At 42.7% G+C, this 19,284-nt stretch overlaps 1 protein-coding gene across 1 annotated transcript in view; it reads right to left on the reverse strand.

Annotated features, from left to right (window-relative positions):
• LOC106611278 (stAR-related lipid transfer protein 9) overlaps positions 1–19,284 on the reverse strand; it is a 66,483-nt gene that overhangs the window by 42,210 nt on the left and 4,989 nt on the right. The window contains exons 2-3 of the mRNA XM_014211316.2: positions 12,029–12,098; positions 6,044–6,160 (exon numbers count right to left, since the gene is read on the reverse strand). Coding sequence (XP_014066791.1) covers positions 6,044–6,160; positions 12,029–12,098 — 187 coding nt within the window. The remainder of the gene's footprint in view (positions 1–6,043; positions 6,161–12,028; positions 12,099–19,284) is intronic.

The raw sequence follows: 19,284 nt of genomic DNA on the forward strand, positions 1-19,284 counted from the left end.
GCACGGGGAGGTGGCTCAGGTCTCAACCCTGACTCGCCAATCTCCCCGTGTGCCCCCCCCCCAAAAAAAAAAACATTTTTGGGGCTGCCTCTCGGGCTTCCGTTGTTGCCGTGCTAGTTCCTCGTAGCGTCACCGTTCCTCCTTTGCTGCCTCTATCTCCTCCCATGGACGGCGATATTCCCCAACCCGCGTCCAGGGCCCTTTGCCGTCCAGGATCTCCTCCCATGTCCAACTATCCTGGCCACGCTGCTTGGTCCGTTTTTGGTGGGAGGTTCTGTAACGTTCGTTGTTAGAAGGAGAAGTGGACCAAAGCGCAGCGTGGTAAGTGCTCATGATTCTTTATTATCACAACACACTCAAACAAAATAACAAAAGGCAAAAAAAACTAAAACGTTCAGTTCTGTCAGGCAACAGATGCTAACCAGAAAACAACCTCCCACAAACACAGGAAGAAAACAGGCTGCCTAAGTATGATTCCCAATCAGAGACAACGATAGACAGCTGCCTCTGATTGAGAACCACACTCGGCCCAAAAACAAAGAAACAGAAAACATAGATTTTCCCACCCGAGTCACACCCTGACCTAACCAAACATAGAGAATAATAAGGATCTCTATGGTCAGGGTGTGACATCAATCTACACACAATTCCCCATAATGACAAAGCAAAAATAGTTTTTTTTATTTTTTTATTAGCAAATCTATAAAAAATGCACTGTTAACTGTGGGACCTTAAATAGACAGGGGTGTGCCTTTCCAAATCATGTCCAATCCATTGAATTGACCACAGGTGGACTCCAATCAAGTTCTAGGAACATTTCATGGATTATCAATGGAAACAAGATAGACCTGAGCTCAATTTGCAAACATTTCTTAAAATCTGTTTTCGATTTGTCATGATGGGGTGGTATTGTGTGTAGATTGATTAGGGGAAAAAAATGATTTAATCAATTTAATAATAAGGCTGTAACGTATTTCTTTTTTGAAAAAGCCAAAGGGTCTATATACTTTTCGAATGCACTGACTGTATATATAAAGTAGGTAAAACAGAATGTAAACATTATTAAAGTGACCAGTGTTCAATGTCTATATACTTAGGGCAGCAGTCTCTAAGGTGCAGGGTAGAGTACCGGGTGGTATGACAGCTAGTGACAGGGACTTAGGTTCAGGGCAGTGTACTGAGCGGAGGATGGCTAGTGTTGACTGTTTAACAGTCTGATGGCCTGGAGATAGAAGCTGTTTTTCAGTCTCTCGGTCCCAGCTTTGATGCACCTGTACTGACCTCTCCTTCTGGATGGTAGAAAGGTGAACAGTCCGTGGCTCGGGTGGCTGAGGTCCTTGATGATCTTATTGGCCTTCCTGTGACACTGGGTGCTGTAGATGTCTTGGAGGGCAGTGTTCCCCCGATGGTGCGTTGGGCTTACTGGAATATCCTCTGGAGAGCGCTGTGGTTGCCGTACCAGACGGTGATACAGCCAGACAGGATGCTCTCAATGATGCATCTGTACAAGTTGGTGAGGGTCTTAGTGGCCAAGACAAATATCTTCCTATAATCGACACTCCTACTCTGAGTACAGGCCTAGGATTCTCTCCAACAGGACAGCTGCATTAAAACTGTCAGTCTGTTTCAGTCCCACATCTTTCCAACTAGATTACCCACATCTTTCCAACTAGATTACCCACACACAATCCCACATCTTTCCAACTAGATTACCCACACACAAACCCACATCTTTCCAAGTAAATTACACACACACAATCCCACATCTTTCCAAGTAAATTACACACACACAATCCCACATCTTTCCAAGTAAATTACACACACACAATCCCACATCTTTCCAAGTAAATTACACACACACAATCCCACATCTTTCCAAGTAAATTACACACACACAATCCCACATCTTTCCAAGTAAATTACACACACACAATCCCACATCTTTCCAAGTAAATTACACACACACAATCCCCCATTTTTCCAACTAGATTACCCACACACAATCCCACATCTTTCCAAGTAAATTACACACACACAATCCCACATCTTTCCAACTAGGTTACACACACACAATCCCACATCTTTCCAAGTAAATTACACACACACAATCCCACATCTTTCCAACTAGGTTACACACACACACAATCCCACATCTTTCCAACTAGATCACACACACAATCCCACATCTTTCCAACTAGATCACACATACAATCCCACATCTTTCCAACTAGGTTACACACACACACAATCCCACATCTTTCCAACTAGGTTACACACACAATCCCACATCTTTCCAAGTAAATTACACACACACAATCCCACATCTTTCCAACTAGGTTACACACACACAACACACACAAAAACCGCAGCGGGATCCTGAGCAGATTCAGTATTAGAGGAAAACATACATACAGCATGTCATGAGATGTATAGATATGTATATCTTAACTTTCTGAGATATGAGTGAGAGAAAAAGGGAGGGAGGGAGGGAGGAGACACTGAGCGCTACACAGATATACAGGCTTCTGAACATTATTCATGCCTGCCTACACATGGGAGGGAGGGAGAGAATTTGAAAATCTTGAAAAAAATATATACAAAATCAAGGCTATGTACAGACTCAGTAAGCATAGCCTTGCTATTGAGAAAAGTCACCATAGGCAGACCTGGCTCTCGAGAGAAGACAAGCTATGTGCACACTGCCCACAAAATGAGGTGGAAACTGAGCTGCACTTCCTAACCTCCTGCCAAATGTATGACCATATTAGAGAAACATATTTCCCTCAGATTACACAGATCCACAAAGAATTCGAAAACAAACCCAATTTTGATAAACTCCTATATCTACTGGGTGAAATACCACAGTGTGCCATCACAGCAGCAAGATATGTGACCTGTTGCCACAAAAAAAGGGCAATCAGTGAAGAACAAACACCATTTTGTACTATTTGCACATAATATGACATTATATGTCATATGTCTTGATTCTTTTGGAACTTCTGTGAGTGTAATGTTTACTGTTCATTTTTATTGTTTATTTCACTTTTGTTTATTATCAACTTCACTTGCATTAGCAATGTTAACATATGTTTCCCATGCCAATAAAGCCATTCAATTGAAATTGAATTGAATTGAAAGAGAGAGAGAGAGAGAGAGAGAGAGAGAGAGAGAGAGAGAGAGAGAGAGAGAGAGAGAGAGAGAGAGAGAGAGACAAACAGTGAATTTCAGAGGTGGAGGAGGGGAATGGGCAGGGGTCGACAGAACCGCTGCAGCCCCCCCATTTCTCATCTGCCAAACTCACAGCCGCTCCAATAAGTAATTTTTCACAGTTAGATTTCAGCCCAAAGACGTCAATGGACAGGATCTGAATCTGGAGCACAATGCTGGGTTTTGTTACAGAATGACGTCAGCCTGAAGCTTAGGGTGTTCTCTCTCTCTCTCTCTCTCTCTCTCTCTCTCTCTCTCTCTCTCTCTCTCTCTCTCTCTCTCTCTCTCTCTCTCTCTCTCTCTCTCTCACACTCACTCACTCACTCACTCACTTTTTTTTCAATCACTCACTCACTCACTCTCCCTCTCTACCTCCCTTCACCATGGGTCTCAGATTGACTCAGTCCCACAGGACTCCACAGGAAGTGAAGCCAGGATACCCTGGATACACAACACTACACTACAGCACAGCACAACACTACACTACAGCACAAAACTACACTACAGCACAACACTACACTACAGCACAACACTACAGCACAACACTACACTACAGCACAACACTACACTACAGCACAACACTACACTACAGCACAATACTACACTACAGCACAAAACTACACTACAGCACACTGACATAGTGCCTGAGAAAAACACTACACTTAAAACCCAACACTTATCTAAAATAGTGACACTTTTTAATGCAATTAACGACTGTAGAAAGGATGAGCAGGTCTATTACATGAAAGGTACTGATAAAGAAAGAAAACAAAACGATTATTTTTCAATAATTACGTCTGCGTGTGAAATTCTTGGGAAAGTATAAACTGCTAAGGCAATAAAGGTTTGTGAAAGTGCACAAACAACACAGACTATCTGTTATCTGGCGTTGAGACCATTCCATAGTGTTAGGCTTAAGTCACCTAACACAAGCAGTTTATTTGTCAACATACAGCAATGTAAATATATGATACATTCTTCAGGACAGACGCTAGAGAGAAGGGTAGACCTAGCAACTATTTGTGACGTGTGACTGATAAATGTCGGCTCTGGTGCCACTGACAGTGTCAGGGACACAGGGCTCAGAGGTCAGCCTGTGATCCAGTGACCGTGCTCCACGGAATTAAAGAGAAAACACACACTCACAGGCCTCAGAGGTCAGCCTGTGATCCAGTGACCGTGCCCCATATGGAATTAAAGACAAAACACATCCCCATGTTTGCCCTCATCCTCGCCCACCACGAGTCACCAGAGGAATGTAGTGGTGGGGCCGCCCCGACAACTCAGATGGAGAGAATGGGTCGTTAGAGAAAATAGAGGGAGAGAGAGGAAAGAGAGTGACAGTGAGAGCGATAGAGGGTGGGAGGGAATTTAAATTGAATTTAATAGAGAGAGAGACAGAGACAGCGAGAGAGACAGAGAGAGAGACAGAGAGAGAGAGAGAGAGAGAGAGAGAGAGAGAGAGAGAGAGAGAGAGACAGACAGACAGACAGACAGACAGACAGACAGACAGACAGACAGACAGACAGACAGACAGACAGACAGACAGACAGACAGACAGACAGACAGACAGACAGACAGACAGACAGACAGACAGACAGACAGACAGACAGACAGACAGACAGACAGACAGACAGACAGACAGACAGACAGACAGACAGACAGACAGACAGACAGACAGACAGACAGACAGACAGACAGACAGACAGACAGACAGACAGACAGACAGACAGACTGAGAGAGAGAGAGAGAGAGAGAGAGAGAGAGTGGGGAGACACAGATCCACAAAGAATTAGAAAACAAACCCAATTTTGATAAACTCCCATATCTACTGGGTGAAATACCATCACAGCAGCAGATTTGTGACCTGTTGCCACAAGAAAAAGGCAGCCAGTGAAGAACAAACACCATTGTAAATACAACCCGTATTTATGTTTATTTATTTTCCCATTTGTACTTTAACTATTTGCACATTGTTACAACATTGTATATAGACATAATGTGACATTTGAAATATCATTATTATTTTGGAACTTCTGTGAGTGTAATGTTTACTGTTAACTTCACTTGCTTTGGCAATGTTAACATATGTTTCCCATGACAATAAAGCCCCTTGAATTGAATTGAGAAGCAGAAAGTCTTCACAGTCTCCACAGACAAAGACCAGAACAACGCAGTGGGACATCTAGACCAGGCCAGGGTGGGCGAAGGCTTCCCCATGTTGGTACACTGCTTGCATAGCTTGTCCTTGATGAAATGTTGGTTTGTAATTAAATCAGCCGGGAATCAGAGCTACAAGACAATGCAGCATTCATCAAGTTTGAGTTCTATAAATGGAACCCTAACTAACATGACACAATGTTGCAGTACATTTTCCTGCCGTGGAGCGATAAGAGAAACGATGTCCACTAGTCTGTGTTCTGAGGAGCGATAAGAGAAACGACAGGACAGTGATAATTCCCCTGGGCTCTTCCTTCATGTTCATTAGGCACCAAAGGAAATAAAATAGGGAGTGACTACCTGGATTTGTACAAATAGAAACCCTAATTTTCGTTTTTGTTTGCATGCCCTATTGAACATGGCCCAGTGGTTGTGATTGCACACCTTACCCAACATCCCCAGGCTGCATGACACGCACATGACTGGTGCTGCCTTCACGCAGAAGGCACAAAACATGACACTAAAACACCTAACTAAACAATTGTAGCCGATGTGGAATCTCTAGCGGTGCGGGGGTTTGAAGTGTTGGTATACAGAACGGCCCAGGTTTGGCAGGACCTACTCTGTTAGACAAACACAGAACTACAGTCGAAGTTCAGGTCTCAGGACTTCTTACCTCTTCCTGTGAGGCGTAGTGTGGTTCCTCTGGGGCAACAGACCAGTAGCAGTAGTCAAAACCAAACTCCAGCACCTTCTCCCTGGATTCCCCAGGGCCGTCCTGACGTCCATCCAGCTGTGGAGAAAAAGACAGAGAGAGGAGAGATGGACAGACAGTTAGACAAGGGCACAGACAGACAGACAGACAGGGACTTGGGAGTTTAAAACTCCAGAAGTACACATTATACTTTGTCCATTACTGTAGGTTTCTACTAGAGACAAGTACAGACAGTGTGTTACAATAGGTTACTACTAGAGACAAGTACAGACAGTGTGTTACAATAGGTTACTACTAGAGACAAGTACAGACAGTGTGTTACAATAGGTTACTACTAGAGACAAGTACAGACAGTGTGTTACAATAGGTTACTACTAGAGACAAGTACAGACAGTGTGTTACAATAGGTTACTACTAGAGACAAGTACAGACAGTGTGTTACAATAGGTTTCTACTAGAGACAAGTACAGACAGTGTGTTACAATAGGTTACTACTAAAGACAAGTACAGACAGTGTGTTACAATAGGTTTCTACTAGAGACAAGTACAGACAGTGTGTTACAATAGGTTTCTACTAGAGACAAGTACAGACAGTGTGTTACAATAGGTTTCTACTAGAGACAAGTACAGACAGTGTGTTACAATAGGTTTCTACTAGAGACAAGTACAGACAGTGTGTTACAATAGGTTACTACTAGAGACAAGTACAGACAGTGTGTTACAATAGGTTACTACTAGAGACAAGTACAGACAGTGTGTTACAATAGGTTTCTACTAGAGACAAGTACAGACAGTGTGTTACAATAGGTTTCTACTAGAGACAAGTACAGACAGTGTGTTACAATAGGTTACTATTGTACTATTATAGACAACCACTAGGTTCAGCACTTTATCAGCTATCAGGACTGCCTGCCCTGATGTTGACTAAGAGCCAAGGAGAGGGAACTGTAGGAGAGCAAGCATCTACATGCCCGTGCAGATCTGACAACATTAGTTTACAGCCACTGAGCATAATTTCACAAACAGACCTTTGCTTTCATATTGTGCAAGAGACCTATTCCTTACTAACAGTGGACTTCCTATGTATTTTCAGCATAACTAAGGTCTACCCTGTACCTTAACCTGGAGATATAATTTTTTTCATGTATGTACACAGCTGAAGTACATCCTTCAATCTTTCCAAATACAATCTCAGTTTAGGGATCAGATAGAGCAGGGCAGGGATCAGATAGAGCAGGGCAATCGCTAATCTTAATCACATAATGAGTAGTTATTTGAGATGCAAGATTGTAGGTCATGTGATTCTGCAGTCTGACTGTAATCTAGTCAATCTTATTAAACACATACTTTTTCTAACAGCAGCGTTAAGCCACACTAAGGTATCCATTCCTCACAGCCGATGGACAGCAGTTAACCCCTGCTTCCTCACAGCCGATGGACAGCAGTTAGACCCTGCTTCCTCACAACCAATGGACAGCAGTTATCCCCTGCTTCCTCACAGCCGATGGACAGCAGTTAACCCCTGCTTCCTCACAACCAATGGACAGCAGTTAACCCCTGCTTCCTCACAGCCGATGGACAGCAGTTAACCCCTGCTTCCTCACAACCAATGGACAGCAGTTATCCCCTGCTTCCTCACAGCCGACAGACAGCAGTTAACCCCTGCTTCCTCACAACCAATGGACAGCAGTTAATCCCTGCTTCCTCACAACCAATGGACAACAGTTAACCCCTGCTTCCTCACAGCTGATGGACAGCAGTTAACCCCTGCTTCCTCACAACCAATGGACAGCAGTTAACCCCTGCTTCCTCACAACCAATGGACAGCAGTTAACCCCTGCTTCCTCACAACCAATGGACAGCAGTTAACCCCTGCTTCCTCACAACCAATGGACAGCAGTTAACCCCTGCTTCCTCACAACCAATGGACAGCAGTTACCCCCTGCTTCCTCACAACCAATGGACAGCAGTTAACCCCTGCTTCCTCACAGCCGATGGACAGCAGTTAACCCCTGCTTCCTCACAACCGATGGACAGCAGTTAACCCCTGCTTCCTCACAACCAATGGACAGCAGTTAACCCCTGATTCCTCACAGCCGATGGACAGCAGTTAACCCCTGCTTCCTCACAGCCAATGGACCGCAGTTAACCCCTGATTCCTCACAGCCAATGGACTGCAGTTAACCCTTGCTAACCCAAACTGTCCCACTTTCCTAAAATAATTATTCCCATGGAACCCTGCTCCAGGCAGCGATGGCCACCGAGTTCTGATCCTGCTCTCTACAGTCGTGGCCAAAGGTTTTGAGAATGACACAAATATACATTTTCACAACGTCTGCTGCCTCAGTTTGTATGATAGCAATTTGCATATACTCCAGAATGTTATGAAGAGTGACCAGATGAATTGCAATTAATTGCAAAGTCCATCTTTGCCATGCAAATGAACTGAATCCCCCAAAAACATTTTCACTGTATTTCAGCCCTGCCACAAAAGGACCAGCTGACATCATGTCAGTGATTCTCTCGTTAACACAGGTGTGAGTGTTGACGAGGACAAGGCTGGAGATCACTCTGTCATGCTGATTGAGTTCGAATAACAGACTGGAAGCTTCAAAAGGAGGGTGGTGCTTGGAATCATTGTTCTTCCTCTGTCAATCATGGTTACCTGCAAGGAAACACGTGCCGTCATCATTACTTTGCACAAAAAGGGCTTCACAGGCAAGTAAGATTTCAGTAAGATAAGATTTCTCCTAATCAACCATTTATCGGATCATCAAGAACTTCAAGGAAAGTGGTTCAATTGTTGTGAAGAAGGCTTCAGGGCGCCCAAGAAAGTCCAGCAAGCGCCAGGACCATCTCCTAAAGTTGATTCAGCTGCGGGATTGGGGCACCACCAGTACAGAGCTTGCTCAGGAATGGCAGCAGGCAGGTGTGAGTGCATCTGCACGCACAGTGAGGCGAAGACTTTTGGAGGATGGCCTGGTGTCAAGAAGGGAAGAAAAGAAGCCACTTTTCTCCAAGAAAAACATCAGGGACAGACTGATATTCTGCAAAAGGTACAGGGATTGGACTGCTGAGGACTGGGGTAAAGTCATTTTCTCTGATGAATCCCCTTTCCGATTGTTTGGAGCATCCAGAAAAAAGCTTGTCCAGAGAAGACAAGGTGAGCGCTACCATCAGTCCTGTGTCATGCCAACACGTAAAGCATCCTGAGACCATTCATGTGTGGGGTTGCTTCTCAGCCAAGGGAGTGGGCTCACTCACAATTTTGCCTAAGAACACAGCCATGAATAAAGAATGGTACCAACACATCCTCCGAGAGCAACTTCTCCCAACCATCCAGGAACAATTTGGTGACAAACAATGCCTTTTCCAGCATGATGGAGCACCTTGCCATAAGGCAAAAGTGATAACTAAGTGGCTCAGGGAACAAAACATTGATATTTTGGATCCATGGCCAGGAAACTCCCCAGACCTTAATCCCATTGAGAACTTGTGGTCAATCCTCAAGAGGTGGGTAGACAAACAAAAACCCACAAATTCTGACAAACTCCAAGCATTGATTATGCAAGAATGGGCTGCCATCAGTCAGGATGTGGCCCAGAAGTTAATTGACAGCATGCCAGGGCGGATTGCAGAGTTCTTGAAAAAGAAGGGTCAACACTGCAAATATTGACTCTTTGTATCAACTTCATGTAATTGTCAATAAAAGCCTGTGACACTTATGAAATGCTTGTAATTATACTTCAGCATTCCATAGTAACATCTGTCAAAAATATCTAAAGACACAGCAAACTTTGTGGAAATTAATATTTGTGTAATTCTCAAAACGTTTGGCTACGACTGTATAGGACACCATATGTGGCTCGTCTTCGCTACATTGTTTCTAAAAGCACGTCCTCTCCCTTTCTTCTAACCTGTAACGCCCTGGCCATAGAGAGGGGTTTTTTGTTCTTTATTTTGGTTAGGCCAGGGTGTTACATTGGGTGGGCGTTCTATGTTCCTTTTTCTATGTTTTTGTATTTCTTTGTTTTGGGCCGTGTGTGGCTCCCAATCAGGCACAGCTGAAGCTCGTTGTTGCTGATTGGGAGTCACACATAAGGAGCATGTTTTTCCTTTGGGTTTTGTGGGTTGGGAGGAAATCCTGGACGGGAAAGGACCATGGGCTCAAGCTGGGGATTATCGCCGCCCGCAGTGGGAGATCGAGGCGGCGAGAGCTGAGAGGCGCTGGTATGAGGAAAGGGAGCGCAACGGACACGGGAGGCAGCCCCCCCAAAAAATTTGGGGGGGCACACGGGGAGATTGGCGGAGTCAGGCGTTAGACCTGAGCCAACTCCCCGTGCTTACCGGAAGCAGCGTGGTACTGGTAAGACACTGTGTTATGCTGTAGAGCGCACAGTGTCCCCAGTGCACGTTCAAAGCCCGGTGCGCTACATACCAGCCCCCCGCAAGTGCCATGCGAGTGCAGGCATCGAGCCAGGGCGGATGGTGCCAGCTCAGCGCGTCTGGTCTCCAGTGCGCCTCCTCGGTCCAGGTTATCCTGCGCCGGCGTTGCGCACTGTGTCTCCAGAGCGCTGGGAGGGTCCAGTTCGCCCAGTGCTCCCCCACAGCCCGGTTTATCCTGTGCCTCCTCCTCGGACCAGTCCTCCAGTGGGTCTCCCCATCCTGGTCCGTCCTGTGCCACCTCCCAGGACTAGGCCTCCAGTGGGTCTCCCCATCCTGGTCCATCCTGTGCCACCTCCCAGGACTAGGCCTCCAGTGGGTCTCCCCATCCTGGTCCGTCCTGTGCCACCTCCCAGGACTAGGCCTCCAGTGGGTCTCGCCAGTCTGGAGCCGCCAGAGCTGCCCGCCAGTCCGGAGCTGCCAGAGCTGCCCGCCAGTCAGGAGCCGCCAGAGCCGCCCGCCAGTCCGGAGCCGCCAGAGCCGCCCGCCAGTCCGGAGCCGCCAGAGCCGTCCGCTTGTCCGGAGCCGCCAGAGCTGCCCGCCTGTCCGGAGCCGCCAGAGCCGCCACCTGTCCGGAACCGCCCGCCTGTCCAGAGCAGTCAGAGCCGCCCGCCAGCCCGGTGAGTCCTGTGCCTACGCCTAGGGCCAGGCCTCTGTCATGTCTCCCCAGCCTGGTGAGAACTCAAAATTGTTCTACCTGGAACCAAAACGGGTCTACCTGGATCCAAAAAGGGTTCTTCAAACGGTTCCTGTATGGTTCTAGATAGAAAAAAAGGTGCTAAGGGTGCAGACACTCAGTCAGACATCTTACAGAGCATGTTTTTAACCAAGTTCTTTCTCTGAACTTTATGGGACTTTAGAGTTCACATAACTTGTCATGGGCCATGTGTGTGTGTTGTTGGAATGTGTGTTGTTGGAATGTGTGTCTGTGTTGTTGGAATGTATGTTGTTGGAATGTGTGTGTTGTTGGAATGTGTGTGTGTTGTTGGAATGTGTGTTGTTGGAATGTGTGTGTGTTGTTGGAATGTGTGTTGTTGGAATGTGTGTGTGTTGTTGGAATGTATGTTGTTGGAATGTGTGTGTGTTGTTGGAATGTGTGTTGTTGGAATGTGTGTGTGTTGTTGGAATGTGTGTGTGTTGTTGGAATGTGTGTGTGTTGTTAGAATGTGTGTGTGTTGTTGGAATGTGTGTGTGTCTGAGCAGTGGTGTCAGTGTGTCAGGAAGGTCCCTCCCTCTAGTATAGTGTCTCAGAGTTTGTGTGAGGCTCTGCACACTCATAATAAACAACAGAGGAATCAGACAGGAAGTGGCCAGTCCTGACTGTAAACATCCTGTGTGAGATACAGTAAAAGACACCCTCTAGATGCCCCCTTCTACTCCCTCCTCACAGAGACCTGCTGCCCCCCACCTGCCCTTAACACGTATAACACGTATAACACCTGACGAGGTGATGACAATAGCACCTGTACAGTTAAACGTATATCTGTGTAATAATATACTCACCTTGGTATTCTTTATCCTCACCAACTTGTCCTCTACCTGGACAGCTAGCCTCCCTCCAGCCATGCTTTCCCTGTGAAAGAGAGGAGACATTGTTGTACTTTAGTTTAACACAAAAGCATTCATTTTGTCCCATGTGGCTCAGTTGGTAGAGCATGGCCCTTGCAACGGCAAGGTTATGGGTTTGACTCCCATGGGGGACCAGTACAACAAAAAAAAGCACTTAGTACACTCTAAAATGACTAAAACCAAATCGAAACTGCAGAAATTATAATGGACCTACATTCATTGAGTTTCTTCACTGTGTCCAGCTCACTAATAATCAATAAAGCTAGACAGTCAGGGAGCAATGAAAATTCCTGTTAGGTATGCGTAACTGGCTATAAGGGAGTCAGGCGCGGGAGAGCAGGATTTGGGTAGCAAACGGAGCCTTTTATTTAGGCGAACAAAACACACGGCACAAAGAACACTAAACACAATACAGGTTGACATAACCCAGCGCAACCAGTCTAACGTGCGCATACACGAAACAATAAAGAATTTCACACACAGACATGGGGGGAACAGAGGGTTAAATACACAACAAGTAATGAGGGAAATGTAAACCAGGTGTGTGGGAAAACAAGACAAAACAAATGGAAAATGAAAAGTGGATCGGCGATGGCTAGAAGACCGGTGACGTCGACCGCCGAACGCCGCCTGAACAAGGAGAGGAACCAACTTCGGCGGAAGTCGTGACAATTCCAAAAACGATAGATAGCAAATTTTAACGGCGAAGAAATAAAACCAATTTTAAGTGCAGCAGTCAGACCTCGTTGAAGACCCAATGCGGCCCACGGGCAAAATGAATTTGACACCCCTGCTTTAAACCATGTCGGTCTTTTATCAGTGCTGATTTAGCCAAATGTCACCCAGCTAGACAAATAGAATACAACCTTTTGAGACCTATCATTATTAGATTCCTGGCTGTTACAGAGACCTATCATTATTAGATTCATGGCTGTTACAGAGACCTATCATTATTAGATTCATGGCTGTTACAGAGACCTAACATTATTTGATTCATGGCTGTTACAGAGACCTATCATTATTAGATTCATGGCTGTTATTGAGACCTATCATTATTAGATTTATGGCTGTTACAGAGGCCTATCATTATTAGATTCATGGCTGTTACAGAGACCTATCATTATTAGATTCATGGCTGTTACAGAGACCTATCATTATTAGATTCATGGCTGTTACAGAGGCCTATCATTATTAGATTCATGGCTGTTACAGAGACCTATCATTATTAGATTCATGGCTGTTACAGAGACCTATCATTATTAGATTCATGGCTGTTACAGAGGCCTATCATTATTAGATTCATGGCTGTTACAGAGACCTATCATTATTAGAGTCATGGCTGTTATAGAGACCTATCATTATTAGATTCATGGCTGTTATAGAGGCCTATCATTATTAGATTCATGGCTGTTACAGAGACCTATCATTATTAGATTCATGGCTGTTATAGAGACCTATCATTATTAGATTCATGGCTGTTATAGAGACCTATCATTATTAGATGTATGGCTGTTACAGAGACCTATCATTATTAGATTCATGGCTGTTACAGAGACAGTAATTCAATCGGTACCATGTTTTAAATGCCAGATGAACACTATGTTTGAACTAGTTTGTTGTTGTGACTATGTTTTAACTAGTTTGTTGTTGTGACTATGTTTTAACTAGTTTGTTGATGTGACTTTGAAAGGGGGAATAGGGCCAACAGACAAATCTAGCAAATCTAGTTAAGTGACATGAGACTATCACATGATATAACATGAAGTGTGTGTGAAAGGGAATTCACAAAAGCCTTGAATCAGAGTAGATCTGACCACTGACCAGTTCTTATTCAAAAGAAAACAGTCCAAAACGGACCCAGCAAAGAGTCCCTCGGGCGATGAAGCTTGAGGCTTTTCTGGGACAAAAGCCTGTCTGTGTGTCTCTCACTGTCTGTCTGTCTGTCTGTCTGTCTGTCTGTCTGTCTGTCTGTCTGTCTGTCTGTCTGTCTGTCTGTCTGTCTGTCTGTCTGTCTGTCTGTCTGTCTGTCTGTCTGTCTGTCTGTCTGTCTGTCTGTCTGTCTGTCTGTCTGTCTGTCTGTCTGTCTGTCTGTCTGTGTGTGTGTGTGTGTGTGTGTGTTTGTGTGTGTAGCAAGGACAGCTGTGTGTGCTTCAACTGTTGGCTCTGGACACGTGACGCAACAGAATGAAATCTGATGCTCTGGTAGAGTAGAGCTGAATGAATTTATAACTCCTTGAGCGATAATGGGGGATTGCTGTAGTAGTACTAATAACTTCTCTGTCCTTGGTCTTAGTGTGTGTGTGTGTGTGTGTGTGTGTGCGTGCGTGTGCGCATGTGTCCCTGCGTTTGTCTGTTTGTACGTGAGGTAGATATCAGACCAGGGGCTATGTTGTAAGTTGTAATAAGCACATGCTCCACCACGTGGGAATCATTTTGCCAACCCAGGCATCGGCTCAACGGCCCAACCCTAAACCACAACAACCTCAGAGAGACGCCTTTTAACGGGAGCTCAACCAGCATGAGAGGAAGAAGGAGGAAGGAGATGGAAAATAAAACGAGACCTCTACTGTTTTGAAGCAAACTGAAATAGAAATAGGCCTATTTCTGTAATGGTTTAACACAGCGTAGAACATGTAGTAGCTAGTGCTGTCCGCTCTCTTTCGGTCTCTCTCTCCAGCTCTCTCTCCCTCTCTCCCCTTCCTTCCCTCTCTCTCTCCCTCTCTCCCCTTCCCTCTCTCTCTCCCGCTCTCTCTCTCCCTCTCCCTTCCCTCTCTCTAAATCTGCCTCTCTCCCCTTCCCTCTCTCTCTCTCCCTTTCTCCCCTTCCGTCTCTCTCTCCCTCTCCCTCTCTCTCTCTCAATTCAATTCAATTCAATTTGCTTTATTGGCATGACTTAACAATGTACATATTGCCAAAGCTTATTTTGGATATTTACAATATGAAAAAAAATTGAATCAAAATTGTCAACGGGACAACAGTAACAACAATAACCAAGGGTCAAAATAACCATGCAATGAACAATAACAATAAGCATACAGTAGAGGACATGTGCAGGTTGATTGGTCTGTCAGACACTGTCCCTCATCTTATGGCAGTCAGCAATGTAGAGCACTGCCAACCCACAGCTCCATGCAACCTCCCCCAACAGGACGGGGAGCCACCTCTCATCAAACCTTGAATAAGGGTTTCAGATTTGGGGAAATGACACTCTCTAAATGTTTTATATTTTTCACATGTTGTCAGGAAATGCAGCTCTGTCTCAGGTTCTGCTGTTGTGCAGTGGTTGCACAGCCTTTCCTCTACAGGGAGCCAGGTTTTCCTGTGTCTACCCTTCTCAATAGCAAGGCTGTGCTCACTGAGCCTGTACTTTCTCTCCCTCTCTCCCCTTCCTTCCCTCTCTCTCTCCATCTCTCTTCATCTCCCTCTCTCCCCTTGCCTCTCTCTCTCCCTCTCTCTCTCTCCCTTTCTCCCCTTCCCTCTCTCTCTCTCCCTTTCTCTCCCTCTCTCCCCTTCCCTCTCTCTCTAACTCTCCCTCTCTCCCCTTCCCTCTCTCTCCCTCTCTCTTTAACTCTCCCTCCCAATCCATCTCCCTCTCTCCCTTCCCTCTCTCCCTTCCCTCTCTCTCTAACTCTCAGGAGGCTTTACAACATACTGTAGCCGGCTTTCAGTAGACAAAGGATAGATGACGTAGTGGCCCGGTTGGTCCTTTGAGAAACGTGACAGCTTGGGTCTTTCTGTTATCTCCGTGTCAGCGTAAAGCCGGAATGATGGCATGACACAAAACACCGAACTATTAACATATGAACACACATACTGTACAACACCACACACACACACACACACACACACACACACACACACACACACACACACACACACACACACACACACACACCAACAGCAACTCAAAAAGACAAGCAGGAAGCATGTATTTGCATGACAGTGAATGTTAGCAATAAAGTCCCCTCTTGTGATGCAAAGCGCAAGGAAATGATTTATAACAACCAATTATGTTCAGGCACATCGAAGAACATGCCTTACAGCTAGACCTATTTCACAATAGCATATAGCTAGACCTATATTACTATACCATATAGCTAGACTTTATTACTATACCATATAGCTAGACCTATAATACTATACTATATAGCTAGACCAATATGACTATACCATATAGCTAGACCTATATTACTGTACTGTACAGCTAGACCTATATTACTATACCGTATAGCTAGATCTATATGACCATACTATATAGCTAGAGCTATATTACTATACTATATAGCTAGACCTACATTACTATACCATATAGCTAGCCCTATACTATACAACTAGACCTATATTACAATACTTTGTAGCTAGACCTATATTACTATACCATATAGCTAGACCTATATTACTATACCATATAGCTAGACCTATATTACTACACTGTACAGCTAGACCTATATTACTATACCGTATAGCTAGATCTATATGACTATACTATATAGCTAGAGCTATATTACTATACTATATAGCTAGACCTATATTACTATACCATATAGCTAGACCTATATTACTATACTATATAGCTAGACCAATATTACTATACTATATAGCTAGACCTGTATTACTATACCATATAGCTAGACTTTATTACTATACCATATAGCTAGACCTATAATACTATACTATATAGCTAGACCAATATGACTATACCATATAGCTAGACCTATATTACTGTACTGTACAGCTAGACCTATATTACTATACCGTATAGCTAGATCTATATGACTATACTATATAGCTAGAGCTATATTACTATACTATATAGCTAGACCTACATTATTATACCATATAGCTAGCCCTATACTATACAACTAGACCTATATTACAATACTTTATAGCTAGACCTATATTACTATACCATATAGCTAGACCTATATTACTATACCATATAGCTAGACCTATATAGCTAGACCTATATTACTATACTGTACAGCTAGACCTATAATACTATACTATATAGCTAGACCTATAATACTATACTGTATAGCTTGACCTATATTACTATACTATACTATATAGCTAGACCTATATTACTATACCATATAGCTTGGCCTATATTACTATACTGTATAGCCTGACCTATATTACTATACCATATAGCTAGACCTGTATTACTATACCATGTAGCTAGACCTATATTACTATACCATATATATTACTATACCATATAGCTAGACCTATATTACTATACCATACATATTACTATACCATATAGCTAGACCTATATTACTATACCATATAGCTAGAACTATATTACTACACCGTATAGCTAGACCTATATTACTATATCATATATATCACTATACCATATAGCTAGACCTATAGTACAATACCATATAGCTAAAGCTATATAACTATACTATATAGCTAGACCTATATTACTATACCATATAGCGAGACCTTTATTACTATACTATACAGCTAGACCTATATTACTATACCATATAGCTAGACCTATATTACAATACCATATAAATTACTATACCATATAGCTAGACATATATTACTATACCATATAGCTAGACCTGTAATACTATACCATGTAGCTAGACCTATATTACTATACCATATATATTACTATACCATATAGCTAGACCTATATTACTATACTGTACAGCTAGACCTATATTACTATACCATATAGCTAGACCTATATTACTATACTGTACAGCTAGACCTATATTACTATACCATATAGCTAGACGTATATTACTTTACCATATAGCTAGACCTATATTATTATACCATATATATTATTACACCATATAGCCAGATCTATATTACTATACCATGTAGCTAGACCTATATTACGATACCATATAGCTAGAGCTATATTACTATACCATATAGCTAGACCTATATTACTATACCATATAGCTAGACCTATATTACTATACTATACAGCTAGACCTATATTACCATACCATACAGCTAGCCCTATACTATACTGCTAGACATATATTACAATACTTTATAGCTAGACCAATATTACTATACTGTATAGCTAGACCTATATTACTATACCATATAAGTAGACCTATATTACTATATTATATAGCTTGACCTATATTACTATACTAAATAGCTAGACCTATATTACTATTCTATACAGCTAGACCTATATTACCATACCATATAGCTAGCCCTATACTATACTGATAGACCTATATTACAAAACTTTATAGCTAGACCAATATTACTATACTGTATAGCTAGACCTATATTACTATACTATATAGCTAGACCTATATTACTATACCATGTAGCTAGACCCATATTACTACACCATATAGCTAGACCTATATTACTATAACATATAATTAGACCTATATTACTATACCATATAGCTAGACCTATATTACTATACTATATAGCTAGACCTATATTACTATACCATATAGCTAGGACTATATTACTATACCATATAGCTAGACCTATATTACTATACCATATAGCTAGGACTATATTACTATACCATATAGCTAGACCTATATTACTATTCTATATAGCTAGACATATATTACTATACCATATAACAATACCTATATTTCTATACTATATAGCTAGACCTATATTACTATACCATATAGCTAGGACTATATTACTATACCATATAGCTAGACCTATATTACTATACAATATAGCTAGGACTATATTACTATACCATATAGCTAGACCTATATTACTATACCCTATAGCTAGGACTATATTACTATACCATATAACTAGACCTATATTACTATTCTATATAGCTAGACATATATTACTATACCATATAACTATACCTATATTTCTATACTATATAGCTAGACCTATATTACTATACCATATAGCTAGGACTATATTACTATACCATATAGCTAGACCTATATTACTATACCATACATATTACTGTACCATATAGCTAGACCTATATTACTATAGCATATATATTACTATACCATATAGCTAGACCTATATTACTATACCATATATATTACTATACCATATAATTAGACCTATATTACTATACCATATAGCTAGACCTAAATTACAATACTTTATAGCTAGACCTATATTACTATACCATATAGCTAGACCTATATTACTATACTATATTGCTAGACCTATATTACTATACCATATAGCTAGACCTATAT

The sequence above is a fragment of the Salmo salar genome, chromosome ssa09, assembly GCF_905237065.1.
Source record: "Salmo salar chromosome ssa09, Ssal_v3.1, whole genome shotgun sequence".
Taxonomy (NCBI): Eukaryota; Metazoa; Chordata; class Actinopteri; order Salmoniformes; family Salmonidae; genus Salmo; species Salmo salar.